Below are 25,930 nucleotides of genomic sequence, written 5' to 3' on the forward strand. Positions count from 1 at the left end.
TCTCTTCCCACCCGCTCAGCGATGGGCGCCCACAGCTGGGCTCTTGTTTTTCCTTGACAAACGGCAATTTCACAGTCCTCCACCAGTCTGCTGGTTCACATCGCTGTCTCCCCGCATGCCAGAACCTCACTGTCTGGCTCCAGCAGCAATGTGGCTCTCATACAGGTGTCTGTCGGAGTTCCTCTGCTGGCTTCACGCCATTCACACCACTTATACACGCTGTAGGAAAAGGTGCAACCCATACGGTTCAGTCGGAGAGTAAATACTAGGGAGTTTGTCTCATAGCAGAACCTCAGTTCAGATCACTTTTTTTTTTCTTCCAATGCATGTTGTTGAATGCTGCATGTTTTTGTTGTTGTTGCTGCGAGTCTTTACATTATGTGTATGTTGTTGTTTCACACGCCTCCTCCTTGCACTCTCACCCACAGTACCTACAGATGAAATGGCCTCTTTTGGACGTCCCAGGAGCTGTAGGACTAAAAGACCTCCAAAGATCTCCAACCCCAGGGCATCTGGTAAGCAGACACTAAACCCTGCCATCAGTCCATTACCAGAACCACAACCCCCACAACCCCCCTAGCAGCTCCCAGCACCCGTAGCCTCAAGTGCCAAACATCCCTGCAGCCTGTCCCTATGTCCTTACCACAATAACATTCAGGCGTCCATAAATCAGTCAAGGTGGCACCACCTCGCCGTTCACCAGCTTTGCCACACAGGTGAGAAGTAGTCATCACGGTGTGTCACTGTGGCTACACAATGCGGGAGCTCAGCAGACCTGTTTGGCGTGTGGTTTTGCTGAAGGGGCTGTACTCTGATAACGTTACATCAACAGCCGTTTGGGGAGCTTGACGTTCTGTGATGATGTGCAGAGCGACCAGCGTATCACCTGTTTGATCGTATCAGAGTGTTCTCTGTTTTCGGGAAGTGGTGTTGGCGCTGCAGGCGAACACAGCCACTCTTGCTCAACTGTTGACCTTACATATCCTGGCTAGACGTGCCTTGAGGTTGTGGTGGATTCGCTGGATCTCCTAATTGCAATGATGCACATGACAAAGTCCTCATTGAACACACAGTGAATGGGAAGCTGTTGTGTAGGGAATGGCGTTTGCCTCATGGGAATACCAGGGCCGCTCTGTGGCTGACTGCAGCCTCAATTGGAAGCCACTTAAAGATATTTTATTACAATATTATGCTGACCTGTCAGTGACACTCTGGGCAGGCGTGATTTGTCTGTGGGACACAGCAGCTGCTGTGCTGTGTTTTGCTCCTGTCAGCCAAGTCATTTCAATGTATCGACTTCAATGTGTAACATTTATGAAACGTAACATTATGAAATGTAACATTATGAAATGCACGAGTCCATATTGTAGGGAATAAAACAAAGAAAAGCAGTCAGAACAATGGATGGATAATGTCAGTTGATTTAGGAGGAAATTAAATAGTGCGTCGACGACTTGACGAGGAGGTTGTCTTTCCACGGCTGCTGCTCCAGCATTTCACTTTGAAGGAAACTTCATCTGGCTCTGTCCTCTGTGTCAGCTTGTTGTCTTTATTTGTTTGACCTTTATCTCAGAGAAATTGAATGGGGGATTTAACTGTTTTCAGGGAGACATTTTAATTGTCTCTCTTGTTTTAAAATGTTGGTTTGAACTTTTGTTTAGTGAAATATTTACTCTCCTTAGGTATATGGAACTTTTCCTGCACATTTTACCCATTATCAAAATGTGGTGAATGTTATTTAAACCCTTTTATAGCTAACATGTACTGTATAGGCTTCATTCTGTCGTCCGCATAGTCTGGCTTGTTCATATTTGAATTGATCGATTCAATGCAGTTTCAGCTTGCACACTTCATGATGATATCAAATATGTCATGGCAGTTCGCAGGAAGATGTGGACAATAAGGGCTACAAGAATTGATGAATTGATGAAATGGCACTGCTATAATGACTGGGCACCTCAAGTTCCAAATGAATCGTCCAGGACAGGAAGGTGATAGGACATGATAGTTCAAATGAAGAGTTTGAATTGCCAGATAAAAAATATGGGATGACATTATCTTATCAAATTAATATAATGCAAAATCTTTATTTCTTTTGAAGAGGCAACAAAGCTCAGCGAAAGTAAAGTATAACGGCGAGCTTTCATCATGTGACCACAAAGAGGAAGTCAGCGTGCTGCTGGATCTGCTGATGTGTGACTAAAGGGTCATTTGATGTGTGATGTGGAAGCTCTAATCCCGGGTACGGTGTACCCGGGTGTCTCTCTCCTGCCAGGCAGGAGAGAGAGAGAGAGAGTGCCAAGCGCCCCGCTGTGCCCTTACCCCCCACACTGGGCCCTGAGCCCACACATGGCCCCCCACACTGGGCCCTGGGCCCACATGGCCCTCTGGTGTGCTGCTGACAGGGAGCCAGGCTGATTATGGGCTCATTACTCCAGCAGAGGAGGAGAGAGGGAGTGGGGAGGGAGCAGCAGGCTGGCTCTCCCCAGGCCTGCAGGCTCCCCAGGCCCCCAACACTGCACTAATGAGAGCAGGGGGAGCGGATGGGCACACACAGGGGGCCAGGGATTACTGCCCAGGGCCAACACGAGCCAGAGAGAGACCTGAGGAGGGCTCAGTCACCAGACACCAACAGACAGACAGGCAGGCCCTTCTCAAGCACACCTGTACTCCTCCTCATGCTTTCGCGAGCATGTGTTAAATCTCACAACGTTGTGTTTTGGAGTGTGTGTGTGTTTTTCTGCACGATGGCCTGACTGGCATTGTTTTCTCCACTATTGATTATGCGGAATCTGCTTATAGGCACGCATCATGTATATCTTATATATCATGTGCATACAAGGCGTAGCGTTAGCTTACTGATAAGGTCTGCTGCTCAGTCTGATTAATAAATTATCTCCTGGCTGCACTACAGCGAGCCATCAGACGATGACAACGTTGATCTTTTCCGATTTCTCCTCCTTTATGAGATCAGAGAGTGTTTCCTGCCGACGACGCCTACAGAGAGCGCCGCATTGTTATCGGCGAAAGTGCGTAACGTGTGCTTTGACTCGTCCACTCGCGCTGCTGGCCCCGCCCCCGCGTGGAGCGAGAGAGAGAGGAACTGCTGGCCCCGCGTGGAGCGACAGAGAGAGAGGAGAGGAGGACGTCAAATAGAAATCAGAGCCTTGGGTGCAGGCGAAAGTCCAGGGAAAGGCTGTCCTGTCACTGTGCAGATTGGGTCCATAAGGCCTGTATGCTAATCCGGAGCCGGCTCTGGCCTGAGATCCTCAATTATTCAACAGACAGGTTTGTTTAGCATTCAGTTGGTATTGCTTTTGGTAGTAATGGCGGCGGTGGTAGTGGTGGTGGTGGGAGGATTGGGAAGAAGGGATGGGAACACACTTTTGTATGAATACGCACACACACACACACACACACACACACACACACACACACACACACACACACACACACACACACACACACATAGGGCACCCGTAAACCCCCGTATCAGCGCTTGTGTTCAGAGGGCTGCCTCTTCATAAATAATACATCAAAGGCGCTGCAGGGCCAGGTGATGCAGTGTGGGGAACTTGTCAGTCCATCAGTACTGGCCGAGCTGGACCAGAGAGGAGAGAGGAGAGGAAGAGAGGAGAGGAAGGGATGGAGGAGAGGAGAGGGAGGGGAGGAGGAGAGGAAGGGAGGAGAGGAGAGGGAGGGAGGAGAGGCGGATCTGCTGTCTCCATTATGTGCATATAGTACTCATCACCACAACGTACCAATTCAGTCATCTCCACCATGTTGATAATGCTGTCAGGGCTGCATACTTCCTTTCACTGAGCTCATTCAGTCTGATTGGTCCATGAGGCCCATTCTCTGTGGCCGTCACTGGCTATAGTGACTAGTACTATTATGCTGGATTAAAAGGAGCTGTGAGTCTATAACGAGGTAGCACTGACCTGAGTGTCTGTCCCACAGTGGCTTATCAGATCAGGGCTCACTCACACAGATATGGCCTGGTCTTCACTTTGACAGAAACCCCCTCTTTGTCTCAATATTGTGTTACTGTCTGGAGCGATCAGGGCGAGCAGAGACCTCGGCCTTGTCAGCGTGTCATAAGTCGCTTAGTCACCAGCTTGTTGAAGTGAATTGAAGTGGCTGAAGGTCTCGAGCAGCATTCCACACATGCCTTTTGTCTCCCTTCAAGTGTCCCCATTGCACTTTTCAACGCGTCGGAGCGTACGGCTGTTTTTCTGCCCAGATATGAACCGAAAATGATGCGCCTTTTTTCCGTTTCCTCACAGTGAGACATATACTCGCTTTCCACCCATTTTTCCGACAGAGCTTTTGACTGGGAGTCCTGTGGGAGACGTTCTCATTTTGCATTAGGCAGTGAACAAGCAGGATCCATCATGAAATCAAAGGCTTTAGGAGGCCTGAACTGAATACTGATGGGAGCCGAGGTCTGCTGCAGTCCAACCGGGCCACTGCAGAGACCAGATCTTCTTCACGAATGGAAGATATGGATTCCAGGCTTTGATTCCACTCAAATTCAGAACATGAACACTCTCAAATGTAGGATCACTGAATGAGTCCACGAGTGAAGTTCAGCAAACCATTCATTTCAAGTAGAGATATCAGTGCCATTTTTTTCTGAAAGAGAAAATTTAGCAGTGTAAAAATAGTCATTTTTGGAATACACCCCGCTGCGCTCTGTCCGTGTTTGTGTCCACACACGCTGTGCTGCCTGTGTGTGAGTGACCTCTCACTTCATTTAATGATCACAGTGGACACTCGCTCCACCACCGACCCGCTCCCAGTAATCCGACACCGCAGCAGCGCCATATTATTCTGACCTGGAATATCACCGCCATTGACCCTTTCAGAGGCGGTGACCACGACCAGACGTAAAATCCCAAGTCGCCTGTGATGAATGGCGTGGCGCTTTTGGCGTGGCTGATTTTCTAAAGGCATACGACACGGTCGCTCCGCTCTCTCTCTCACGTCCGCTTCCTGTTGGCGTTGACAAACAAGGCTGGGACTTCTCAGCATGCCAGGCATTCTTTTCAGCCTGTCTTTCCTGGAGTTTTGAAAGGCCTCTGAGCCTCCCACCCAGAATGGCCCTGGCAGAAAGACACACACAACTACGGGGTTATTCAGTTTGTTCTGAGCTCTCTTCCCCATCGGCTGTTTGCCTAGTAATTCAATTCAGATGTGCAGGATCCAAAAACATGTTTGCTTGAATGAAATCCACCCCTCCACCCACATTGACCAAGGACGCTGCTTTTCTTAGCGCCGTTCCAAGTTGGACGTCCCGGGCGGCGGGGTACTGCCACCTCGGCCTCTTTAGCTTCAGAACCTCTTAGCAGACAGACATCTTTTCTCCGCACCGGCTCAGCAACTTTTTGCCCCCTTTTTTTTTTTCCATCATCATCCTACTACTACTATGTGCCCACTTTGCTCTTAATAGCCCACCAGTCACCAGTGTTGTTACATGCTAGCTGTGAGGTATTTATGCTATCCTGCAGACCTGTTTTCAACAAGTCCGTCTATGTAACGAGCGTGGTTTCTGCCCGTCGATGTAGATACCATCTGGGTTCCAGGTCGCTCTTTCTGCTGCGCGCTGTCACGTCCGTGTTGTTTATATTTAAAACACGGCTCGTGTTCCATGTGGTTTCCTTATTACACCTTGCTGTGGATCATGAAACCAGGCGTATGAAGCTGTCATGGGCTGGAGGAATATTAGCTCTGCACATAAAGCAGCTGAATGAACCTATTGATGCGTTAGTGTTTAGTTTTGAAGCCACCATTGAGCCCATTAGTCTAGTTTTTCAATTTTTTACATAACCGCTTTTTTGGTGTGTTCACAGTCCTCTCTGGAGAACTTCATTAGTTTGAATGAACTTGGAATAATCGGTTTTGATGATAATGCATAATTTCAGCCACTCCAAATTGTTGTGGTTTAGACTAGAGAGAGAGGAATCCACTTGATGAGGGAACCATCTCTGTCTCTAATGGACAACGTCTCCTCTCTGGAGATGAGTTGAGCAGGTAGGATGCAGCAGGTCCAAATAGTTTTGCATATGTACAACCTGCGCACTCCATTTGACTCCGTGTTCCACTGGCCTGCCTGGCTGGAAGGCAGAGCAATGTTGAAACTCGTGCCTCATCCCAACTTAGAAATGTGTTCAGAGCAAACATACGATTGGTGTATTCCAGGATATGAATCATTAATAGGCATCATTTCGAATTCTCACTGAACTGCTTCCCAAAATGTGTTGGCATCCAGGTCTAGAGGTCTCACACAGCCCCCCCCCCCCACAATATAGGGAAAATTCCAGCACATTGTACATGAAGTAGAAGAACAAAGTACAACTGAAATATACATGACATGTGGGACCTGGGGTTTCCACCTCGTCAGTCAACTTGTTTTTTCAAAGGCTTTTCTCTGTCATATGTAATCATCTTCCTTTGCATTGACCTTATACGCTCTAGGTATAGAGACAACATAAAGCCCCGCTGTGAATGAAGTGATCTTAATATAGTCTGGTTTCACACTGGTCAATATTTTCCCTGGCTGCATCTGGCATTAGCAGAATCAAAGTGTGTGCTTTAGACGTGGGAGAAACAAGTTTGCTGAGGATTTAAAAAGGAGGAAAAGGTTGTTGGACCTTCCTTAAAAAAAAAAAAAAAAAAAAAAAGTAAGCTAAGATTTGGAACAATTCTAAGCAAGAGAGCGTACAGAAGCCTCAATGCAAACCTTGTTCGCTAGCGGAGCACGTTGGAGAGAGGTTGAGAGAAGGGGGTGGGGAGGGATACTGAAGAAAGGTTAGGCTGGAGGAACAAGACTCCTTTCTCCCCCCCTCCACCACCACCCACCCCACCCCGCCACCACCCCACCCCTGACCCTCCCATGTGACAAGTTGAGCCAACAAGTGCTCTATTCAGCGGGGCAGCCAGGGGAAATGACTGAGAGGTTGAACGCGAGCTAATGAAAGTAGAGACGTTGGTTATTATTATTATTGTCTCCGGCATCCTCATCCACTCGTAATCCTGCGCGCGGCCGTAAAGCGGCGCTCGGGCATCTGCACTTTGTCAGCGCAGCACCAAGCTCAAGCTCAAGCAATAAGGTGACTGCTGCAAAAGAGAAAGGAAAAAAGTTTCATCCCTGGACTTTCTATTCCCAACCCCCCCCCCCCCCCCCCCCCCCCCCCATCATGCTGTTGCCTGTGTTTTCACTGGCAAACTGTTTAATTGATAGCTTCATCTATAAAGTGGCAGTTTACATGATATAAGCCAGGGCAACTGCTTCCCATCAGTGGACTGCTGACAAAATGTGCAGCAGATAATGTTTTCAGTTGTTTATGAGTATTCAGTTTACCTTAGGCTGATTGTGTGTGTTTGTTTGTGGGTTGCTGGTGTGACTTTTGGACTGGTGGCGCTGTTGTTTTTCTTGTTGGACTGAACAAACAGTCCTCTCCTCCACCAAATGACCGTAATGGTCTTGGCATGTGTCCGCAAGGCTTCTTAGTGTTCCTTGGTGCCGGTCCAGATTGCATCACAGGGACTTGTCACACGCACAGACTGTGTTGTTTACCATGCAGGGCAATGGCATTCACACACACACACACACGAATCGGATGGCTCCGATTCGCCCTAATGATCGTGCGCAATATATATATATAGCAGGGTGATACGTCTGACGGTTTCACACACGCTACTGAGCTGTACGCGTGTCACCTCTCATGCATCACACAGAGGTGACTGTATCGCTATGTTTTCAACGTGATTTGACAGAAGCCTCATAAACTCTGTACTCTGCTCTCGTCTTCTCTGCAGTCCAACAAGGTCCCCGTGGTGCAGCATGCCCACCACGTCCACCCCCTCACTCCCCTCATCACCTACAGCAACGAACACTTCTCCCCGGGCACGCCGCCCTCACACCTCTCCCCGGAGATCCTAGACCCAAAGACAGGTAAGCTGCCTGGCGGACGGACGTGTTGTTAAGCCAGACTTCCATTCACATCATTACGTGGGTTTGTCGGACCCCCCCCCCCCCCATACCTGTGAAAACAGGTGTGTGTGTGTTAAAGCTTGTCGTCCTGTCTGACACCTGCAGGTATTCCCCGGACGCCTCACCCGTCGGAGCTCTCTCCGTACTACCCCCTGTCTCCCGGCGCCGTGGGTCAGATCCCACACCCTCTGGGCTGGCTGGTGCCACAGTGAGTTACTTTTATTGTCAGCACTTTCCACATCTGTTTTGTTCCGGATGATTAAGAATTGATCTATTGGTGCAGTCAATTTAAATGTCAGAATATTATGTTGATTTCTAAAACTGTATCAACATGGCCTTATCGAAGAAACTAATTGCGGCAGGTATACAGGACATATTTTATGTGCTTGCTTGTTTGGTCAGCTGCTATGAAGTGGTGTGTTATCACAAAAGTATTAATTTTTATCTAATGAACATTGTTAGTTCAGTGGCTACAGAAGTATTAATATGACCTAATGAACGTTGTTATCTTAGTGGCTACCTTAAAACAACTACTTAGGGTGTGTTCAAGTTTGGGCAAGCACAATTACTGTTGTGTTCAGGTTAGTAAGGAAAGTGAGCTTTGGTTTTGGTAATGAATAGCATGAACATTTAGGCAAGAGCGATAAATTGGTAAGAGGAGACGAACGCTGGTGTCTGGTAAAACACTCTGAGGACATTCAGGTGTTCGCGCACCAACCGTGGTCCCCCATAACTCTTTGAGTGCTGCCTGTCACACGTCTGTTAACCCAGCCAATCAAATTGACCCGCAGCTTTCACTATAGGCCACTGTTGTAGTTGTTTTTGTACTGTTTATGCTCCCTAGTCTAGGTGCAGGTGTACCATATCAAAACAATAATACATTAAAATCTGGGGGTTTACCAGGAAGAGTTATGAACATTTATGGGTTTTGCTACGGGTCTTGTAATCAATTGCAACGGTGCTGTTCCGCAAGCAGGGGATTTGAGTTGATGAGTAGAGGATTAGTGCTGGTGGGTTAGCTGTCAGCTGTGTTTGATCCACATTACACTCTCTCTCTCCCTCTCTCTCACCCCCCCCCCCTCTATCTCTCTCTCGCTCTCGCTCTCTCTCTCTCCCAGGCAGGGCCAGCCCATGTACTCCATCCCCCCGGGGGGATTCCGTCACCCCTATCCAGCGCTAGCAATGAATGCGTCCATGTCCAGGTGAGTGGCTCATGTTCAGCAACACCCCCACCCTCCCAAAGGGAGATATCCAATATCTGCTGCTTAAATGACATGCTGTAATCACATGTCGCCTGCTTTCTTTGCCAGGCCTTTTAAACACTGTTAAAGCTAAAGGAAATGGAATAATTTAAAATGGACATTATTTACATAAAAACTGGCCGAGGCAATATTTTTAGGAAATAGCCTGAATCTTATTTTGGGTGTTTGATATCTCTCTGGCAGATATGTAAAATGGGGTTTCAGGCAAAATTGCCCAACATTAACAGGTCCAATGTTACTTTCCTCTTCTGACACATCAGATCAGGGGCAGCCAGTGGGGTTCAGGACTACAAAGGAATGCGAAGTCTAAGTCTATCAGAGACAAGTTGAGCCTCTTAAATAGACTGAACATGCTATTGGCATTCACTAGCCCTCTCTTCAGACAGCTCTCTCTGTCTTTTCTCTCAGAGCTAAACTTCTGTGGTCAGGCCAATGTTCTGAGCCACTCCACACTACACACCCACACACACACACACACACACACACACACACACACACGCACGCACGCACACACACACACACACACACGCACGCACGCACAAAGATGAAAGGGCTGAGAATCGATTGGGACAAATCAAAGCTCATCTGAAACTACAAGTCCCATCAGACTTAACTCTCTGACCCTCTGTCAAAATTGGAAAGATTTGTAGCGAGCCTTCCGGTGTTTGTATGAAATGAAATATTCAGAAGGGCCTCTGTGATCAATAGCATTTGTAGCTACAGCCAAACTATAAGATGGACTGAAACAATCGAAGACACTGACACACTCCCCTAAGCACACCAGAATAACACCCCTTTGTCTAATATACAATTTTATGCCTCAAAATTAAATTAGGGCATAAATTAGGGCACTTACTGCACCTCAGAATTGTAAGAATTCAAAATTAATGTTAATTTGAAATGTTAACCAGAGAATTTGATTTGGAGGGAAATGGCATTCCGTGGCCTGCGATGGTAATTTGACAGGTACAGCTAAAACTAAACGAATGTTAAGATGATGGATTTGAAGGGTTAAATCCTATGGACAGACAATAAGCCTGCATAATACTGCAATTTCCATGATAACACGGGCAATATTTTCAACATTTTGAGCCTGACTGCACTCGCATCACGTGGATCAGCAGTGAGTGATTTATCAGACAGCCACCGAGTCTATAAAAATACTGCAGGCTTCTGTTTATTCCCAGAGGAAAGCGATGGCACCCCCTTGTTAACGTAGGGAGAACTGTCAAATGCATCTCAGGTGAAATGGAAATTAATTTATATTAACCCCTTCATTCCCACAGATATGTTTTTATAATATTGCATTGTTTGGAGACTGCCTACTTGATGTAGGGCTGGTTATTGGTGCACAATCAAAACGTGAATATTGAGTGAGCAGTCAAAACATCTGTTTTTGTCATCTGGACACGGCTTGAGCGTGTTGCTTCTTTAGCCCTTACCAAAGTATCTTTCACCATGTAAACAGGCCTCTCCCTTTAACAGTAGCTAGAAAAGCTTCTGTAATTGAGGTAGCATTGGGTCTGTGATGCAGAGAGAGGCATCTATAGCACAAGGTAATGTCTCTGGACGCACATTAAGGCTGTGTGTTGTGACTCATGACAGTCTGCGGAGCAGTTTACAAGACTTTGCAAAACAGAGGAATTTTCCAATCTAGCATGAATTTAACAAGAGTGTGTGATAGAGGTGTACGGGACTTAATTTCCCCCTTTGTCTGTTACAATGCCCCATTGTATTAACAATTGGAAAGTGGGAGAGACACTTTGTGAAGGTGTTCTGTGTAGACGGCTGTCGAACGCCCTCCACGGTCTGGAACGTGTGGTGAGGAAAGTGGTTTCAGGTGTCACGGCCATGCTGTCGCCATGGTAACAACACACTCCACTTTTCCCGAAGCCACGGCTGAATAAAGGGGCTTTTGAAAAAGTCTTTATTTGAACAAAAACCAAAGCATGTAACTGATTGTGTGTGAATTTTAGTCTAGACAGACTGAAGGCCGAGGCAGCGAGGCGATGTGGCAAGTTAGTCCAAAGCCTTTCAGTCACGTTAGCGGAGGGTCACTGTTAAAATGCTGCCTTCCTTTTGCCCTCAGCTTGGTGTCCAGTCGCTTCTCGCCCCACATGATGCATTCTCCGCACGGCCTCCACCAGACCGGCATCCCCCATCCTGCCATCGTCTCTCCAATCATCAAGCAGGAGCCCAACGGAGACCACATCAGCCCCTCCATGCATGCGTAAGAATGACTGCAGACATACAGCGTCATCGCAGGGCGTGTGCCCATAGAGAGTGATTTCTGAGTGGCAGCGCCCTCCTTTCATTAAGAGCAATGGGAATCAGACGCACAAAAGGCGGCCGCTTGAGAAAAGCATTGCAGTCGGCATTTTTTATTTCCCCCCCGAGCGCTTTCAAAAGCTGAGAAAACTTTTCAGAAAAGCGCCGGGTGATGTGAACCGCGTTTTCCCGGCCGACCAATCGCAATGACAGAGACGCTGGTTTCCCATACTGTCCACAGCAACAACAAATATGGAGAAAGTCAAAAGTTGCGGCGGTGGAGAAGTAGGACATTGTAATGAGTGCATTTCCGTTACTGTAACAGCGATCTTAAAGGCAGTATGGATACGGGACATGTATTGGAAATAGCTGGTAAGCCTTTGCTTGCTGCACAACACTGTCGTGTCTGCTGTGCTAACCAGCTGCTTAGTGAGCTAGCAGCATGTGACCTTATCACCCACTTTTTATTTCTCCTCACAAAAAGTGCTTGGACAGTGTTTTCATCCACACCAAAAAAAACAGACGCTGTATGGACACACGCCCTTATATATTAAAGATTCTTTATGGTTGACGCACAGTGTTTACTCTTGTTGTCGCATATTGGCCAGTCACGGCCCATTCAAAGCATCTGTTAACTTAACTTTTTAGTGTTGTATGTCTTTTTATATGGACCTTGAGTCTGGAATAAAGTTTTGATTGATTGATTGATTGATTGATTGATTGATTGATTGATTAACTCAACTTAACTGAACTGAACTGAACTGAACTTAACTCAACTCATATTGGCCAGTCACGGCTCATTCAAAGCATCTGTCAAATGTGTTGGATTAGCAGGAAATCCCCCGGGCCTCCCAAGAAAGAAGAGGACAAGAAGCCTCATATCAAGAAGCCGCTGAACGCCTTCATGCTGTACATGAAGGAGATGAGGGCCAAAGTAGTGGCCGAGTGCACTCTGAAAGAGAGCGCCGCCATCAACCAGATCCTGGGTAGACGGGTAAGCAGAGTATAGACATAGATGTGTGTGTGTGTGTGTGTGTGTGTGTGTGTGTGTGTGTGTGTGTGTGTGTGTGTGCGCGTGCGCGTGTGTGTGCATGTGCGCGCATCTGTGTGCATTAGTCCACACTTTTACCAATCCTTTGATATGGGTTATGCCTGTGTGTCTACAGTGGCATTCCCTAACCAGAGAGGAGCAAGCCAAATACTACGAGCTGGCGAGGAAAGAGAGGCAACTCCACTCCCAGCTGTACCCAGGATGGTCAGCACGAGATAACTATGTGAGTAGGAGCATGAGTGAAGTGGGTGGTGGTGTGGCAGTTGACTTTCTTTCTTCCCCCCCCCCCCCCTCTGACCACATTGTTTTGTTGATCTGCACAGGGAAAGCGGAAAAAGAGGAAGCGAGATAATAAACCAGACTCAACACCAGAGGGTAAGAGGTCTTCTCGTTCTGACCTTCTTCTGTGCCTCTTTTCTTGTCAAATTGGGATAGTGGGGGAAAACTGTTGAAGATAAGACACGGTGACAGATGGGGCCCAAGCAACTCGTGACACTTTAATTTTTATTTTCTTACTTAACTCTTCTTTTTGGCATGGATCCTTTCCTTCACTAACACGTCTATACTAACTTCTCTCCTCCCTCTATACTTTGACAAGCAGCATATGAGCTTCAGTGCTAATAGTGGCAGGTATGTCTGCTGTTGTGTAATGGTGAGAGCGCTGCAGTCTGCATTGCGGTCTAACAGAGCGCTCCAGCCTCATTTCAGTGCACGTTTTTAATGTTCAGCCAGCGTCACATGTTTGTTTGATCATAGTGATATTATTATTATTATTAATTTTTTTGTGTGCTTTTGCATCACACATGCATATCATATGAATATGTTCAACATCATGTTCCACTCCCCGCGTTGGACTTTATTTTCAAACAGAGTTGAATCCTCTCTGTTTTCGACCTTCTGCTGCAATCATCCTCACCGTTTTAACAACCGGCGTTCAGTTATGTCGCCGGCAGCGTTGAGGGGGGTGTACCAGATTTTTTTTTTTTTGCCAACAGCAAATCCATAATTGAGCTCCTTTGTTTTTGTTTGGTCCTCCAGACTTCTCGATAAGAACCAAGAAGCAGTGTGTGCAGTACCTGCCCTCGGAGAAGATGTGCGACAGTCCCGCCTCGTCCCACGGCAGCATGCTGGACTCGCCCGCCACTCCCTCGGCGGCACTGGCGTCCCCGGCCGCTCCCGCCGCCACCCACTCAGAGCAGGCCCAGCCACTGTCCCTCACCACCAAGCCCGAGGGACGCATGAGCCACAGCTTCCTGTCCGGGAAGCATCATGGATCCTCGTCCTCCTCTTCCTCATCTTCTTCCTCCTCTTCCTCCTCTCACCACACCATCTCCATCCCCATTGGCTGTTCAGGTAGCCATCCGACCACGCCCATCCTCACCCGGCCCATCCCCTTCGCCTCCCTGCACCACTCCATGCTGTCCCCCCCCTCCCCGTTCCACCAGGCGGCCCTCCACTCCCATCACGCCCTGTACCAGTCGCAGCCCCTCTCCCTGGTTACCAAATCAAATGACTAAATGTGCAAAAAAAAAAAAAAAAGCAATTTTCTCCCCATTTATTGTGCTGTATATTGCTTTTCTTTCAAATAGGTATTAGAACAACTTTTTTTCTAAATAATGAAAAGGAAGAAATATTATTGGTCAATATTTGATCGTCGACCTTTTCTACATCTCTCAATGAAACAAAATGTATTTTTTGTAAAGTTTACTGCAGAACTGGTTTCTTTTTGATGCATTTATCCAAGGAACTTCTTGTATAAAAGAACCAATGTACATAACGTTTCTTTATAAAAACAAAAAGGAACAAAAACACATTCTCTTTCTAGCCAAAACTTGATTAATGTTAGTATTAAGTTTTAAGTCATAGTACTGGCCAATAATTGCAGCCCCCTTTTCAATTCTCAAGTGTGTGCCCCCTTCTTTGACATGTTAAATAAACATTTGAAATTGTTTCTTAAAAGAAATGTCTCATTCTCTGTTTTCACATGCACTTTAGACCACGTTTAGTGACTTAATAAGGAGCATTTTCTTTAACAAGGTATTGTGGTTTTGGTTATTATTCCCATAATTGTGACCACAACATATTACAAGTTGATAATAGCTGCCTTTTGTAGGTATTTAGAATGTAGCCATAGGGAGCTTTACAGTTTTACTAAAGTCACATTGAAAATAAATACAAGTCCACGACACACCTGTTACTTTTATAGAATGGTTTTGGTTTTGCAGCAGAGATTCTTAGCAGACATAATTGTTTTTTCTTATTTGTCTCTACATCTAAACAAGAACATCTTCATGAAATCCTTGCTGACAGTGGCAGGGAGTCACAATCAAGTTTAATGTTTAATAAGCCGAATTTAGGCTAACCACACTGGAAAATGAGTCTGAACCAGGGTAACAAAATTTAAAGCCAAAAATAAATACAAATAAAACAATAGGCATCTGTTCCTTCTTGGAATACAGAGTCCCATAACAACGACAGAAAAGCAGGTCAGCCCCCTCCCCGGCACACCGAACCCTGTTCCTCTTTACACTTTTCCTGCATCTTTATTCACCGTTTGGCACACTGCTAAGGCTTTAATTAACTCAGAGGTAATGGGATGTAGCCCCTGGGACCTCATTAGGCAATTCAATTAGTGAAAAATACACAAGGTAGGTTACAGTTTTTGGTGGCTTTGGAGATGAGGAGTAGTGCCAGGGATGGACCAATTATGTTGGAGCGGGGGGACCGGCTTAGATGAGCACACTGGACCCCCCCCCCCCCCCCCCACCCACACACACACACAGATATTAGGCTTAGACCTGGCCAGCATCTCACCTATGAGGATCTATAGCGCCGGGGAAATGCTGCTGTTCAACTGTCTTTCAGCTGATTGGCCCGTTCAGAATGCTAGTTTGACAGATAAAGCTGAGCTAGCACAGAGCGTAGCACCATTAGGCACAATCAGCTCATCCATAAAAGCTACAACAGCATGCTGATTGAAAGGTCAGGTTTTTTTGGGCGGCTTAAGCTAAGTGATCGAAGGTTATAGATGCTATACTAATGATGTTACAAATGTCATACATTTGTAGGAATTCACTCTAAACGATAAGATGTAGGCTAATAATGCAAAGTTATTAAATGGTGAATGGTCGTACGGAGATATTATTATCCGCCACTTATATCCGCCTGTGACAGCCTCAAAGGTCAATGTCATCAGACAAAAATTGCCACTCTCACAGACTGGCATCTTGCTGCTGCGGATTTAAAACCGCAGACAGGTGGACTATGGATCTGTTTCCTTTTTGGCCCCACGGTGAGGCACCAAACTGTCAGTCTCCCCACTCTGTTTTAAGCAAATCATTAGCCATAATAAGTCTTTGCTTGTTTGCCTTTTCTGTCTTACATCATTGCAGGCAGAAGCCATAAGACTCTGGTGCCTCGGCTGCCTACTCGGAGCCACTTCACCAATCCGTCACTGAAATTACACGTAATGAGTTGTCAAAACAGCCAGCCAATCTGTCTCCTCAAGGCCATACATCTACTGCAATGTTCAATTCTCCAAAGACAATCCCTCCATTATGAAGCTGCGAGTCTCCAAGCGAATGACTTCAAATATACCGGTTATTCCAGGTCGTTTTGAAGCAAAGCAATGTCTCTCTGCCAGCACATTTCCTTACCTGCACGCTTATTTATTTTTACAAGTGTTATTTCGTGGAAGGAAATGATTAAAATATGTCCTTTACAACAAAACGGAATAGTTAATAGATTCATAATCTGTTTATCCTGTTGTGTGTATGCACTATTTTAACGAGTTTATAAAAGCATGGGCTTCTTGTTCAGTTTTGACATGGAGTTGCTAATGGGAAGTTCGTGCTAGAGAAAGGAATAGAATAGACTTCTATTTTAATTGAAATAGCTGATACGTAGTTCAGATGCACCTCTCAAATTGTAATACATCACTGTTGACCTAATAATGTATTTGGTTGCCTCGCTACTCAACATCTGCCATGTAAGCACGAGGTCAGATTTAATACATGTTAATTTTGCTCATTAAATTCTTCCAATCTCTTGCCAAGGTTCTTTTTTGGGCCTTCCTTTGATCTTGAATTTATTCCAGGTTAACCCTTTGATATCTCACATGTGTGACGTTGAATTAAGAACTGTCAACTGGGCTGGCCATTTGAGAAGTCTCACAATTCTTTAAAACGGCAAGTGATCTGCTGAATAAAAGAGAAAGACAGCCATCGCCGGACATATTTAAATGTCCACACAATATTGCAGATGAACATGAATAGGTTAATGTCATTGTCTTCAGATTCAGAACTAGACTATAGTGCCAATCTCAGAGAAGGGCACTATTGTATTTTCCATTGATTTCACGACCTTAATAGTCATACTAATAGGAATTGGGGAATGATATGTGTTTGCTTCATGTGTGGTTTTCCAAAGTGATATTATTAATTGATTGTTTCTCTAACACTCACAGAGCTTAGCAAGACTCAGCTGGTGTCTTTGTGACTATAGATATGGCTGGCTGTGAGCTTAAGAACCTCCTTAATGTATTATTCATACCCATTTGACCTTAAAGATGGAAATGCAAATAGGTGTCAGGAATGAGAGGGATCGTCTGACTTTTCAAATGTCAAATAGCCTGCCACAATTAAGACATATTCATTACAGGAATCCACAGGTCCCCCGCTTCCAGCTGAGATGTAAAACACCTCCAATTAACATTTCGATGATTATCCTCTCTTAATATCTGGGCAAAGCCAAGCTACTGTACACCCACTGGCTGAGAGAAACAGCCTTTTGTCCTTTATTTTGAGATGTGTATGGGCCCCATCACCTGAGTGAAGAATCATTGTAATATTCGTATAGTATTCTCATAATAGTGAATTTTAAGTGTGTTTATGGTACTCCGAACGTATAGCGATTGTATTGTACTTTATTTTGTATCTCTTTAATAAATTACATTACCATAATATGCCTACAATATTTATACAGGATCATGTAACTAGTTGTATACTAGTAATACTTAACTAATATACAGTCATTCTAACTTGTAACATTTGTAATTCTTAATAGTTGCACAATGTGCAACATTCCAACATCTTGTCAACATCTATCAACCCCTCCACCCCAACACATGCACCCAACACACGCACGCGCGCGCGCGCGCGCGCGCGCACACACACACACACACACACACACACACACACACACACACACACACACACACACACACACACACACACACACACACACAGAGGAATACAAAATAAAATAAAAAGGCCTATGTTGTTTTTTAATTATTGCTCAGCATATCACTCCTGCCATCTGCCGGTAAAGTCACACAACAGCAACAGTAACGTCTCCGGAGTCTTTTTACTTGTCGTGTCGCAGTCGGCCTGTGGGTGGCAGTGACGAGCAGCTGTGACAGTGCTGCTTCCTCTGACGCGTCACCTCTGAAGAAGAGCGAGTTGTGTGTCACGGAAGCAGGAACAGGATTTTGCTGTCAACTGTCGAGTTGTTTGTCACGGCGACATATCCTCCTCGCAGTGTGTGAGGAACATACATAACGTTATATCTGCCGTGTGTTGCTGTGTGCCTGGGCGTGATGCGGATTGTTTTGGTGATACTCACAGTGGTTTTGTGTTGCAGCTTCGACAGAGGTTAGTGGACTTTTGTGTCAGACAGCAGGTTTGGATTCACTTTCTATATTCATAATACTGACAGCATTGCCTAGCCTGGTATTCAGCTTAGCCAGGCAATTGCCAGCTTCGACGTCGATGAATTGTATTGCTAACGTTAGACTTTGCTCTTTGCCAAATATTTACAGCAAACGTGTGTGTGTGTGGGAGGGGGGCGGGGGGGGGGGGTAATAACTTGACGTTATTAGTGAGGTTGTTTCCAGCTCGTCTTATCTAACGTTAACTGGGCAGGTTTGACTCCTCCGACCATTATTTCCTGTCAGTGCAGTAGACCAGACTACACTACAGAATCTGTAGTGGAGTACAGATGATTTCAGTGGTTCTTCTCCTGGCTGGGTGAATGCTTCTCGTCAGCTGATGTAACGTTAACGCTAGTGTTGGGGAGAATTGAAACCTAGTAGCTAGAGCTGATGTAACGTAAAATAAAATATGTAACGTGGGGGGGGGGGGGGGTGTAACGTTATTACATCACCTCTGAGACACTCCACGTCGTCATGAGGCTCGGAAGTACTTGCCAAGCTGATACCTACGGTCGTGGAGTCTGATGAAAACAAAATGTCTTTCTCTGGTGGCAATATGGTTGAGAGAGGGAACTACTTTTTCCCCCTTTATCATTTTATAATTCTAAGGTCACTATGTGCACTGAAAGGTGAGGCATCTTATAAAGAGCAAAGGATGGGTATGGCTGCCCAGCTGTGCACCGAAACCTATTACTGAAGAGAAGAGAAGAAAATAAAAAATAATAATTTCTGCTTTTTCTTTTTTCACTTTTACAGGAGCACCGACAACGGTACCGGTACTGGCACCGGCACCGGCACCAAAACATGGAGAGACGATTATAAAGCCAGACACAGAGAAAACCAATGACAACCCAGTAATAACAAGTGACAAGGACAACAGTAAGACAGACACAAAGACGACTATAAAGCCAGACACAGTGAAAACCAGTGAGAGCCCAGTAATAGCAAGTGACAAGGACAACAGTAAGACAGACACAAAGACGACTATAAAGCCAGACACAGTGAAAACCAATGACAACCCAGTAATAGCAAGTGACAAGGACAACAGTAAGACAGACACAAAGACGACTATAAAGCCAGACACAGTGAAAACCAGTGAGAGCCCAGTAATAGCAAGTGACAAGGACAACAGTAAGACAGACACAGTGAAAACCAATGACAACCCAGTAATAGCAAGTGACAAGGACAACAGTAAGACAGAGACAAAGACGACTAAAAAGCCGGGAGATGAAGACCAGAACAGCCAAGAACAGAATGAAGAGCCTGGAGAAGTAGCCAAGAAGGATGAGTCAGGGCACAATTCTGACCTGTCTGGAGTCAACGATCAGGCAGAAAGCAGCCACTTCTTTGCCTACCTTGTCACTGCAGCTGTGTTGGTGGCAGTGCTTTACATCGCTTACCACAACAAGCGCAAGGTACATGACCTTTAACATGACTTTTCACTCTTACTTTACTTCTACTTTACTCCTACTTCCTTAAATCAACTAGGCACATCTAAACCCACTTGACTTTACTTCTACTTCCTTAAATCAACTAGGCACATCTAAACCCACTTGACTTGACTTATACTTTACTCCTACTTCCTTAAATCAACTAGGCACATCTAAACCCACTTGACTTGACTTATACTTTACTCCTACTTCCTTAAATCAACTAGGCACATCTAAACCCACTTGACTTGACTTATACTTTACTCCTACTTCCTTAAATCAACTAGGCACATCTAAACCCACTTGACTTGACTTATACTTTACTCCTACTTCCTTAAATCAACTAGGCACATCTAAACCCACTTGACTTGACTTATACTTTACTCCTACTTCCTTAAATCAACTAGGCACATCTAAACCCACTTGACTTGACTTCTACTTTACTCCTGTAGGGGATTTTTTGCATGACTCACGCATGGAATAGGTGAAAGCGTTTCTAGGTAAAGTGGTCAACAACAAGTTCCCTGAGGGACGATTAGCTAGGTGGTGTGGTTTCCTTTCATTGTGTGAACTTGTGCTTTGCGTGCGAGGCTCGGTTCAGTTTGGAATAAAATGATTGTGTGGTGTATAAATAAATCAGATTCATCTATCTTCACAGCGACTGAGAGGGTGTCCTATTATTTTGACATATTATATATGTACAATATAAATGATCCTCAACTACACTCCTACTTCCTTAAATCAACTAGGCACATCTAAACCCACTTGACTTTACTTCTACTTTACTCCTACTTCCTTAAATCAACTAGGCACATCTAAACCCACTTGACTTTACTTCTACTTTACTTCTACTTCCTTAAATCAACTAGGCACATCTAAACCCACTTGACTTTACTTCTACTTTACTCCTACTTCCTTAAATCAACTAGGCACATCTAAACCCACTTGACTTTACTTCTACTTTACTCCTACTTCCTTAAATCAACTAGGCACATCTAAACCCACTTAACTTTACTCCTACTTCCTTAAATCAACTAGGCACATCTAAACCCACTTGACTTTACTTCTACTTTACTCCTACTTCCTTAAATCAACTAGGCACATCTAAACCCACTTAACTTTACTCCTACTTCCTTAAATCAACTAGGCACATCGAAACCCACTTGACTTTACTTATACTTTACTCCTACTTTCTTAAATCAACTAGACACATCTAAATCCACTTGACTTTACTTCTACTTGGGAGGAGCTAGCTATCCATTATCCTGCACGGTCACTTTTACTTTGCACTTTCCAGTACTTTTTATCTGTCTTGTTTTATTGTTCTCGCTGCTGCTGCTGCGACTGACAGAGTCCTGGTTTTTGGCATTGTACTGTACCTGCACGGACACTTTCCAGTACTTTGTATCTTTTATTTGTTGTATTTTGTACACATTTTGTAAAAAACTTTTTGTTCTAACTTGGAAATTATGTTTTAGCAAACAAAGAAAGTACGAGCCTATTTCTATTTCAGACATGTTTTTGAATAGCATGCAGACTGTTTCCTTGAATCTGAACACATCAGATATGCAAGGTCAGGACAGGAGCAAGGTCCTCCATGCTCTTTCCCAGTTCTTTTGAATTAAATTATAATTTGACCTGTAGTACCGGTAGTTATTTGGTGCATGAATGTCCATATCTTTTTTTTTTTTTCTGGGTTTTTCAGTGAAGGACCTGTTAAGAGCTGCTGCGCATGCATCCTAATTGTGAATGAGGCTATGTTTCGGTCATCATACAGTAGCCTACACTATAACCTACACATAAAAATATTCATGTAGGCTATTCAGTAGGAGGAGCTGAGTGGAAATGTAATTTGAGCCTATTTTAATACAACTCAAATTGTGCTGAGAGGGGATTCTTTTTTACCTGGTGTCCGGCAGGTTTTTAATTTGTCGGACTTTGATGAATTATAACGGACAAAGTCCGGCAATTACCGGACAACAGAAAGTCAGAGGTAGGCACTACCTGTTACTGTGTAATGGACACAGATTCATATTTTATAATTTTTTTCTTTGCCAGATAATTGCCTTTGCTTTGGAAGGAAAGAAATCAGGATCGGCACGTCGGTACAAATCCACCGAATACCAAAAGCTGGAGCAGGAGCATGTAAGTTGATAGGAAGCTGATAGGAATAAATGCATTTCCCCCCTCTAGTTCACAAATCAATACAATCATTTAAAAAAATGTGAGTACTGAATTCTCTCTACTTTTCTTTCAGGTGTGAACTTGTGTCTTGAGTTGAAGTCATTGCCTAGTGCAGCTAAACACAGTGTGGGTTGTTGGAAGAAGGCAAGTGCATATAGGCGATAGATATTTCTTTGGTGTGATCTGTATTGATTTCACTTTCTGTGTTTTAAATCGAAATACTATTTTGTACCTTTAGAGGCTTATTGCATGACTATGCATATGACGCTGATGCCTTATTAAGGGATATTAGTGAAAATCAGTAGCTGTAAAATAAGCATGCTGTCTTTGCACTTGTGTTGTTAATGTTATGCCACTGGTTAGGCAATCACATTTTGTCATTTGACCTGATTAAGGTACTGACTCAGGATATTTTAGTAGCAGATGAATTTATTAGCTTTTTGGATTTCAACCTTGTTTGTACAGTACAATAGTGATTGCATTGTTTGTGTACCCAAATAAGCCATTTGAAATTGATGTAAGATATTGGCGTTGCACCGTTCCATCGATGAAGGACCTTCTTAATGTGTATCAGATAAAATTAAGAATTTATTATAATTGCATTTGGATGACCGAAGTACAATTTTGGGATGTCTGCTTGCTTTCACGACCAAATGGTTTTGGCCAGATGAATGTAATAGTGACCCGTTCTGCTAATGAAAGGCTAGCACTACAGCATACTGTAGTGCTCAGTTGCTCACCCACTGTAACTTCCTACAGAGGAAGGGCGGGGACACCGTTTTCCGCAGTTAACATTTTAATGATTCAACCACTAGTGGAGTGTTGGACATCCTCGTATTTCTCCAGACTGTATTAACATTTTAAGCACAACAATCTGTGCTGGCTGGGACTGGTGTGGTTGAAATGTTGAATTATCTGTGAACTCTGATAGTCTGGTTCCTACATGGGTCAACCAACACCTCTATAGCCGATCAGTTGCTGTTTTATGTGTGTGAACTCCAGGATCCAATGTTGATTTATTTTTACAAAAACGGTTTTGTCTGAGGAAACTGGCCAGAAGTTGCACTTTTCGACACTTGAGTGCAATATTGGTGAAATGTCATTGATGTGGGCATACGTTGATCACTATTGAGTTTGGAGCTAATTGCAAATTGGGTGACTTAGCCAGTGTCGTTTTCTCTCATGCTTGCTCCCTGAATCACCACTATATTTCTACCAGAGGTCCATTTCTTACAGAGCTTAATGTTTGCTATTGTTGTAATATTGTGGAAAGCCGTTTCTGCCTAAAGTAAATAAATATAGCATTTAATTTTAATTATGAATTACCGTATGCAACAAAACAATCATTTCTGATTTCTCACAATACACAGCTCTTATAAAGTTAGTTAAACATGGGAGGTACTCCACCAATGAAATTGCTAGACTAAAAATGTGAAAGAATCACTGGAACATAGTCAATACAAGTTAGATTGTTCTTGCATAGGCTACCTGTAAAATGAATTAAGATATTTGCTTCATGACTACTGTAAATGGCTTCAGTCAATTTAGTGGCTCACTCAATGGTATTTATTTTACTTTATAGGAATGGCTGTCCATATATTTTATCCTGCTGTTGTTCAAATGTAGGTGTGTTTTGCACACTGCATTTGTGTGTGCTGGACTGAAGATAAAAAATGATTTTAAAATAAATGCCTTTTGAACTTTCTGCCTCAACTGATTTGTATCCATTCGCTGCCAATCACTGTACACAAACCTCAACTTTACAGCACTAAACAGCAGACTCCTCACAATACAATCAAAAGCTGTCCCTGACATTAAAGTTGAGTAACAGACAAACCGTCCTGCTGTAACAGGGTTACCCAAGCTTTTTCATACCAGTCCATAGGTCAATGGTCCATACATGCAATATGATTTTGTCCCAAAGTTTTTAATGTGATCACTGGTCAGATATTTGGTGTACAACTGAACAAAGGGTACAACAGCCGCATCCAGATTGATATTCCTAAACTATGCACAATAAATAAAAATCCCCTCAAGGCCCAGATTTTCGGAACCACAAAATAAATAGCAGCACGGTGCTTCAGAGTGGCAGCATATTCCTGGCCTCCTCCTCATAGATGTCCGGTATTTCCCCCATGGAGGAGGCCACCATTCGGACCGTGGTGCACCCGCGGAGCTCCCTCTCATATCGGATGAGCTGCTTCCAGAAACCGCTATTCGGCCTCACCATGGGCCGGCAGGACTTCACCCATCTATAGGCGTCCAATAGAGTCATGTCACGCTGCTTCATCAGGTAGGCCATGCACAGGGTGGCGGAGCGACTCACGCCGGCGTTGCAGTGCACCAGCGTGCGGCCCCCGCTGTCCGCCACCCGCTGGATGTGAGCGGCCACTGCATCAAAGTGCTCCCCGAGAGGAGAGGTCGGAGAGTCCGCCACGGGGAGGTGGATGTACTCAAGCCCGGGGGGAGACGTGCTGCCGCTCCGCGTCTCGGTCACATTGATGATGCAGGTGATGTTGAACCGAGAGAGCAGGGAGGCATCGTTAGCCGCCCTGCCGTTACTCAGGTACAGATGATCGGTGACTTGGCACAGGCCAGAGAGTGTTGCAGGACCCGACTGATGCATACACAGCATGTAGGGCTGCCTCAATCACAGGAGCCAGGCAGCTAGTGGAAGTGAATATGATGAAGTAACAGACTAGCAGGAATGCTAAACTACACTCTCAACACGCAGCATCTCAGTGTGGTGTGTGACTGCAAACTAACGAATATAAGTAGTCACTTGTCTGCCGCTCTGCAGTAAACGAACCACAGACGCGCAATGTTGACTGACCAAATATTTATGCTGCTGGACGTTTTCCAAACAGCCTGTTAAAACTTGTAAGGCAACCCGGCGAGGCCAAACTTATGTACGCGCTCACGTACACTATATCGCCACCAGCTGGATGGGGTATGCATAGACTGGAAGGTTTGGTTAGATGTTCCTGATCATAAGATATAATCATATCTAGTCAGTGTAACAGTGGTTCGCAAAAATGCTTGAGGAACTTGTAGCTACAGCAACATGCAGAGAAAATATTAAATTAGTAAAGAAATGGACCGTATGAATTGTGGTTGTGGCTATAGTTGTACAGCCATATCTACGGTGGACCTACAATCTTTGTACTGATTGTGATTACCATAACTGGATAATTGGTGTTAAATTATGGAACAAAGTAAATATGCATTTAAGAATGTGTAACTCGCTCTTGGTTTTCAAAATAAAGCTATTTTGAGGGTTACAAGTAGTCTCTTAAAACAGACGGTCTCATCTACATCCGGCGAATGCAGCTATACAGTCTGTACGTTACACCCCCAGAACATGCACAAGGAAGTTGGGAAAAAAACCTTCAGACAGGAAAGAAGTTCGACAGAATCCGACCAATCACGACACGTGGGTCCACGAAAAATGCGGCATATTGGATTCTGATTGGACTAATGAGCGGAAGACCCGCCTTTCTACTTCCCATTCCGGTTGGTGCATGATTCTCCCCTACGAAGTACAGACGGTATGGCGGAAGCATTTGAAAATTGCGGAAGCCAACTCGTCTGTTCTAAGAGACTAGGTTACAAGTGTGAATTACCCCCCCCTCCCTTTTCCCATGGAGGGTAGCTTAGAGTCTAAGCTGTATAATATAGACTGTTTATAGTAAGTAAGTAAGTAAGTAATTCTTTATTTCTATAGCACCTTTCACAGCACGAGGTCACAAAGTGCTTTACAGAGAAACAGAGTAGAAATTACAATAAAACAGTGAGGTAAAAAAACAAGAAGCAACGATGAACAAGATGCATACATGATAAAAGACACAGGGAGAATAAACAATAATAACTGGTTATCCGAAGGCTTGCCGGAACAGAAAGGTCTTTAGCTGTCTCTTAAAAATATCGACGGAGGCAGAGGCTCTTAGGTCCAGGGGGAGAGCGTTCCAAAGCTTGGGAGCTACCGTTTTAAAAGCACGGTCACCTTTTGTTTTGAGCCTGGTCCGGGGT

At 44.7% G+C, this 25,930-nt stretch overlaps 2 protein-coding genes and 1 pseudogene across 4 annotated transcripts in view; 2 read left to right on the forward strand and 1 right to left on the reverse strand.

Annotated features, from left to right (window-relative positions):
* tcf7l1b (transcription factor 7 like 1b) overlaps positions 1–14,486 on the forward strand; it is a 36,772-nt gene extending 22,286 nt beyond the window's left edge. Inside the window, exons 4-12 of one of the 2 annotated variants that reach the window (XM_083643885.1) lie at positions 429–515; positions 7,822–7,957; positions 8,102–8,204; positions 9,115–9,198; positions 11,348–11,488; positions 12,358–12,520; positions 12,693–12,800; positions 12,901–12,952; positions 13,616–14,486. In XM_083643885.1, coding sequence (XP_083500011.1) covers positions 429–515; positions 7,822–7,957; positions 8,102–8,204; positions 9,115–9,198; positions 11,348–11,488; positions 12,358–12,520; positions 12,693–12,800; positions 12,901–12,952; positions 13,616–14,094 — 1,353 coding nt within the window. In that variant the 3' untranslated portion in view covers positions 14,095–14,486. The remainder of the gene's footprint in view (positions 1–428; positions 516–7,821; positions 7,958–8,101; positions 8,205–9,114; positions 9,199–11,347; positions 11,489–12,357; positions 12,521–12,692; positions 12,801–12,900; positions 12,953–13,615) is intronic. The other variant, XM_083643886.1, reaches the window with a different exon arrangement.
* Positions 14,487–18,081: 3,595 nt separating this feature from the next.
* tgoln2 (trans-golgi network protein 2) lies at positions 18,082–23,614 on the forward strand. Its single transcript, XM_083643978.1, has 4 exons — positions 18,082–18,228; positions 19,044–19,702; positions 21,776–21,862; positions 21,975–23,614. The coding sequence occupies exons 1-4, from the start codon at positions 18,174–18,176 to the stop codon at positions 21,978–21,980; spliced, it is 807 nt and encodes a 268-aa protein (XP_083500104.1). The 5' UTR covers positions 18,082–18,173; the 3' UTR covers positions 21,981–23,614.
* Positions 23,615–23,734: 120 nt separating this feature from the next.
* LOC310783181 (dual specificity protein phosphatase 18 pseudogene) lies at positions 23,735–24,677 on the reverse strand (annotated as a pseudogene). The gene has a single exon. The product of its transcript is annotated as a dual specificity protein phosphatase 18 pseudogene (transcript).
* Positions 24,678–25,930: the final 1,253 nt, after the last annotated feature.

This window comes from Poromitra crassiceps (assembly GCF_964638095.1).
Source record: "Poromitra crassiceps genome assembly, chromosome: 10".
NCBI lineage: Eukaryota > Metazoa > Chordata > Actinopteri > Beryciformes > Melamphaidae > Poromitra > Poromitra crassiceps.

Excerpts from the sequence above, each read along its gene's own strand:
- tgoln2 (XM_083643978.1), top strand. The coding sequence starts at position 18,174 with ATGCGGATTGTTTTGGTGATACTCACAGTGGTTTTGTGTTGCAGCTTC. Across the intron at positions 18,229-19,043 it reads GTGTTGCAGCTTCGACAGAG|GAGCACCGACAACGGTACCG; the intron begins GTTAGTGGACTT and ends TCACTTTTACAG. Across the intron at positions 19,703-21,775 it reads CTTACCACAACAAGCGCAAG|ATAATTGCCTTTGCTTTGGA; the intron begins GTACATGACCTT and ends TTTCTTTGCCAG.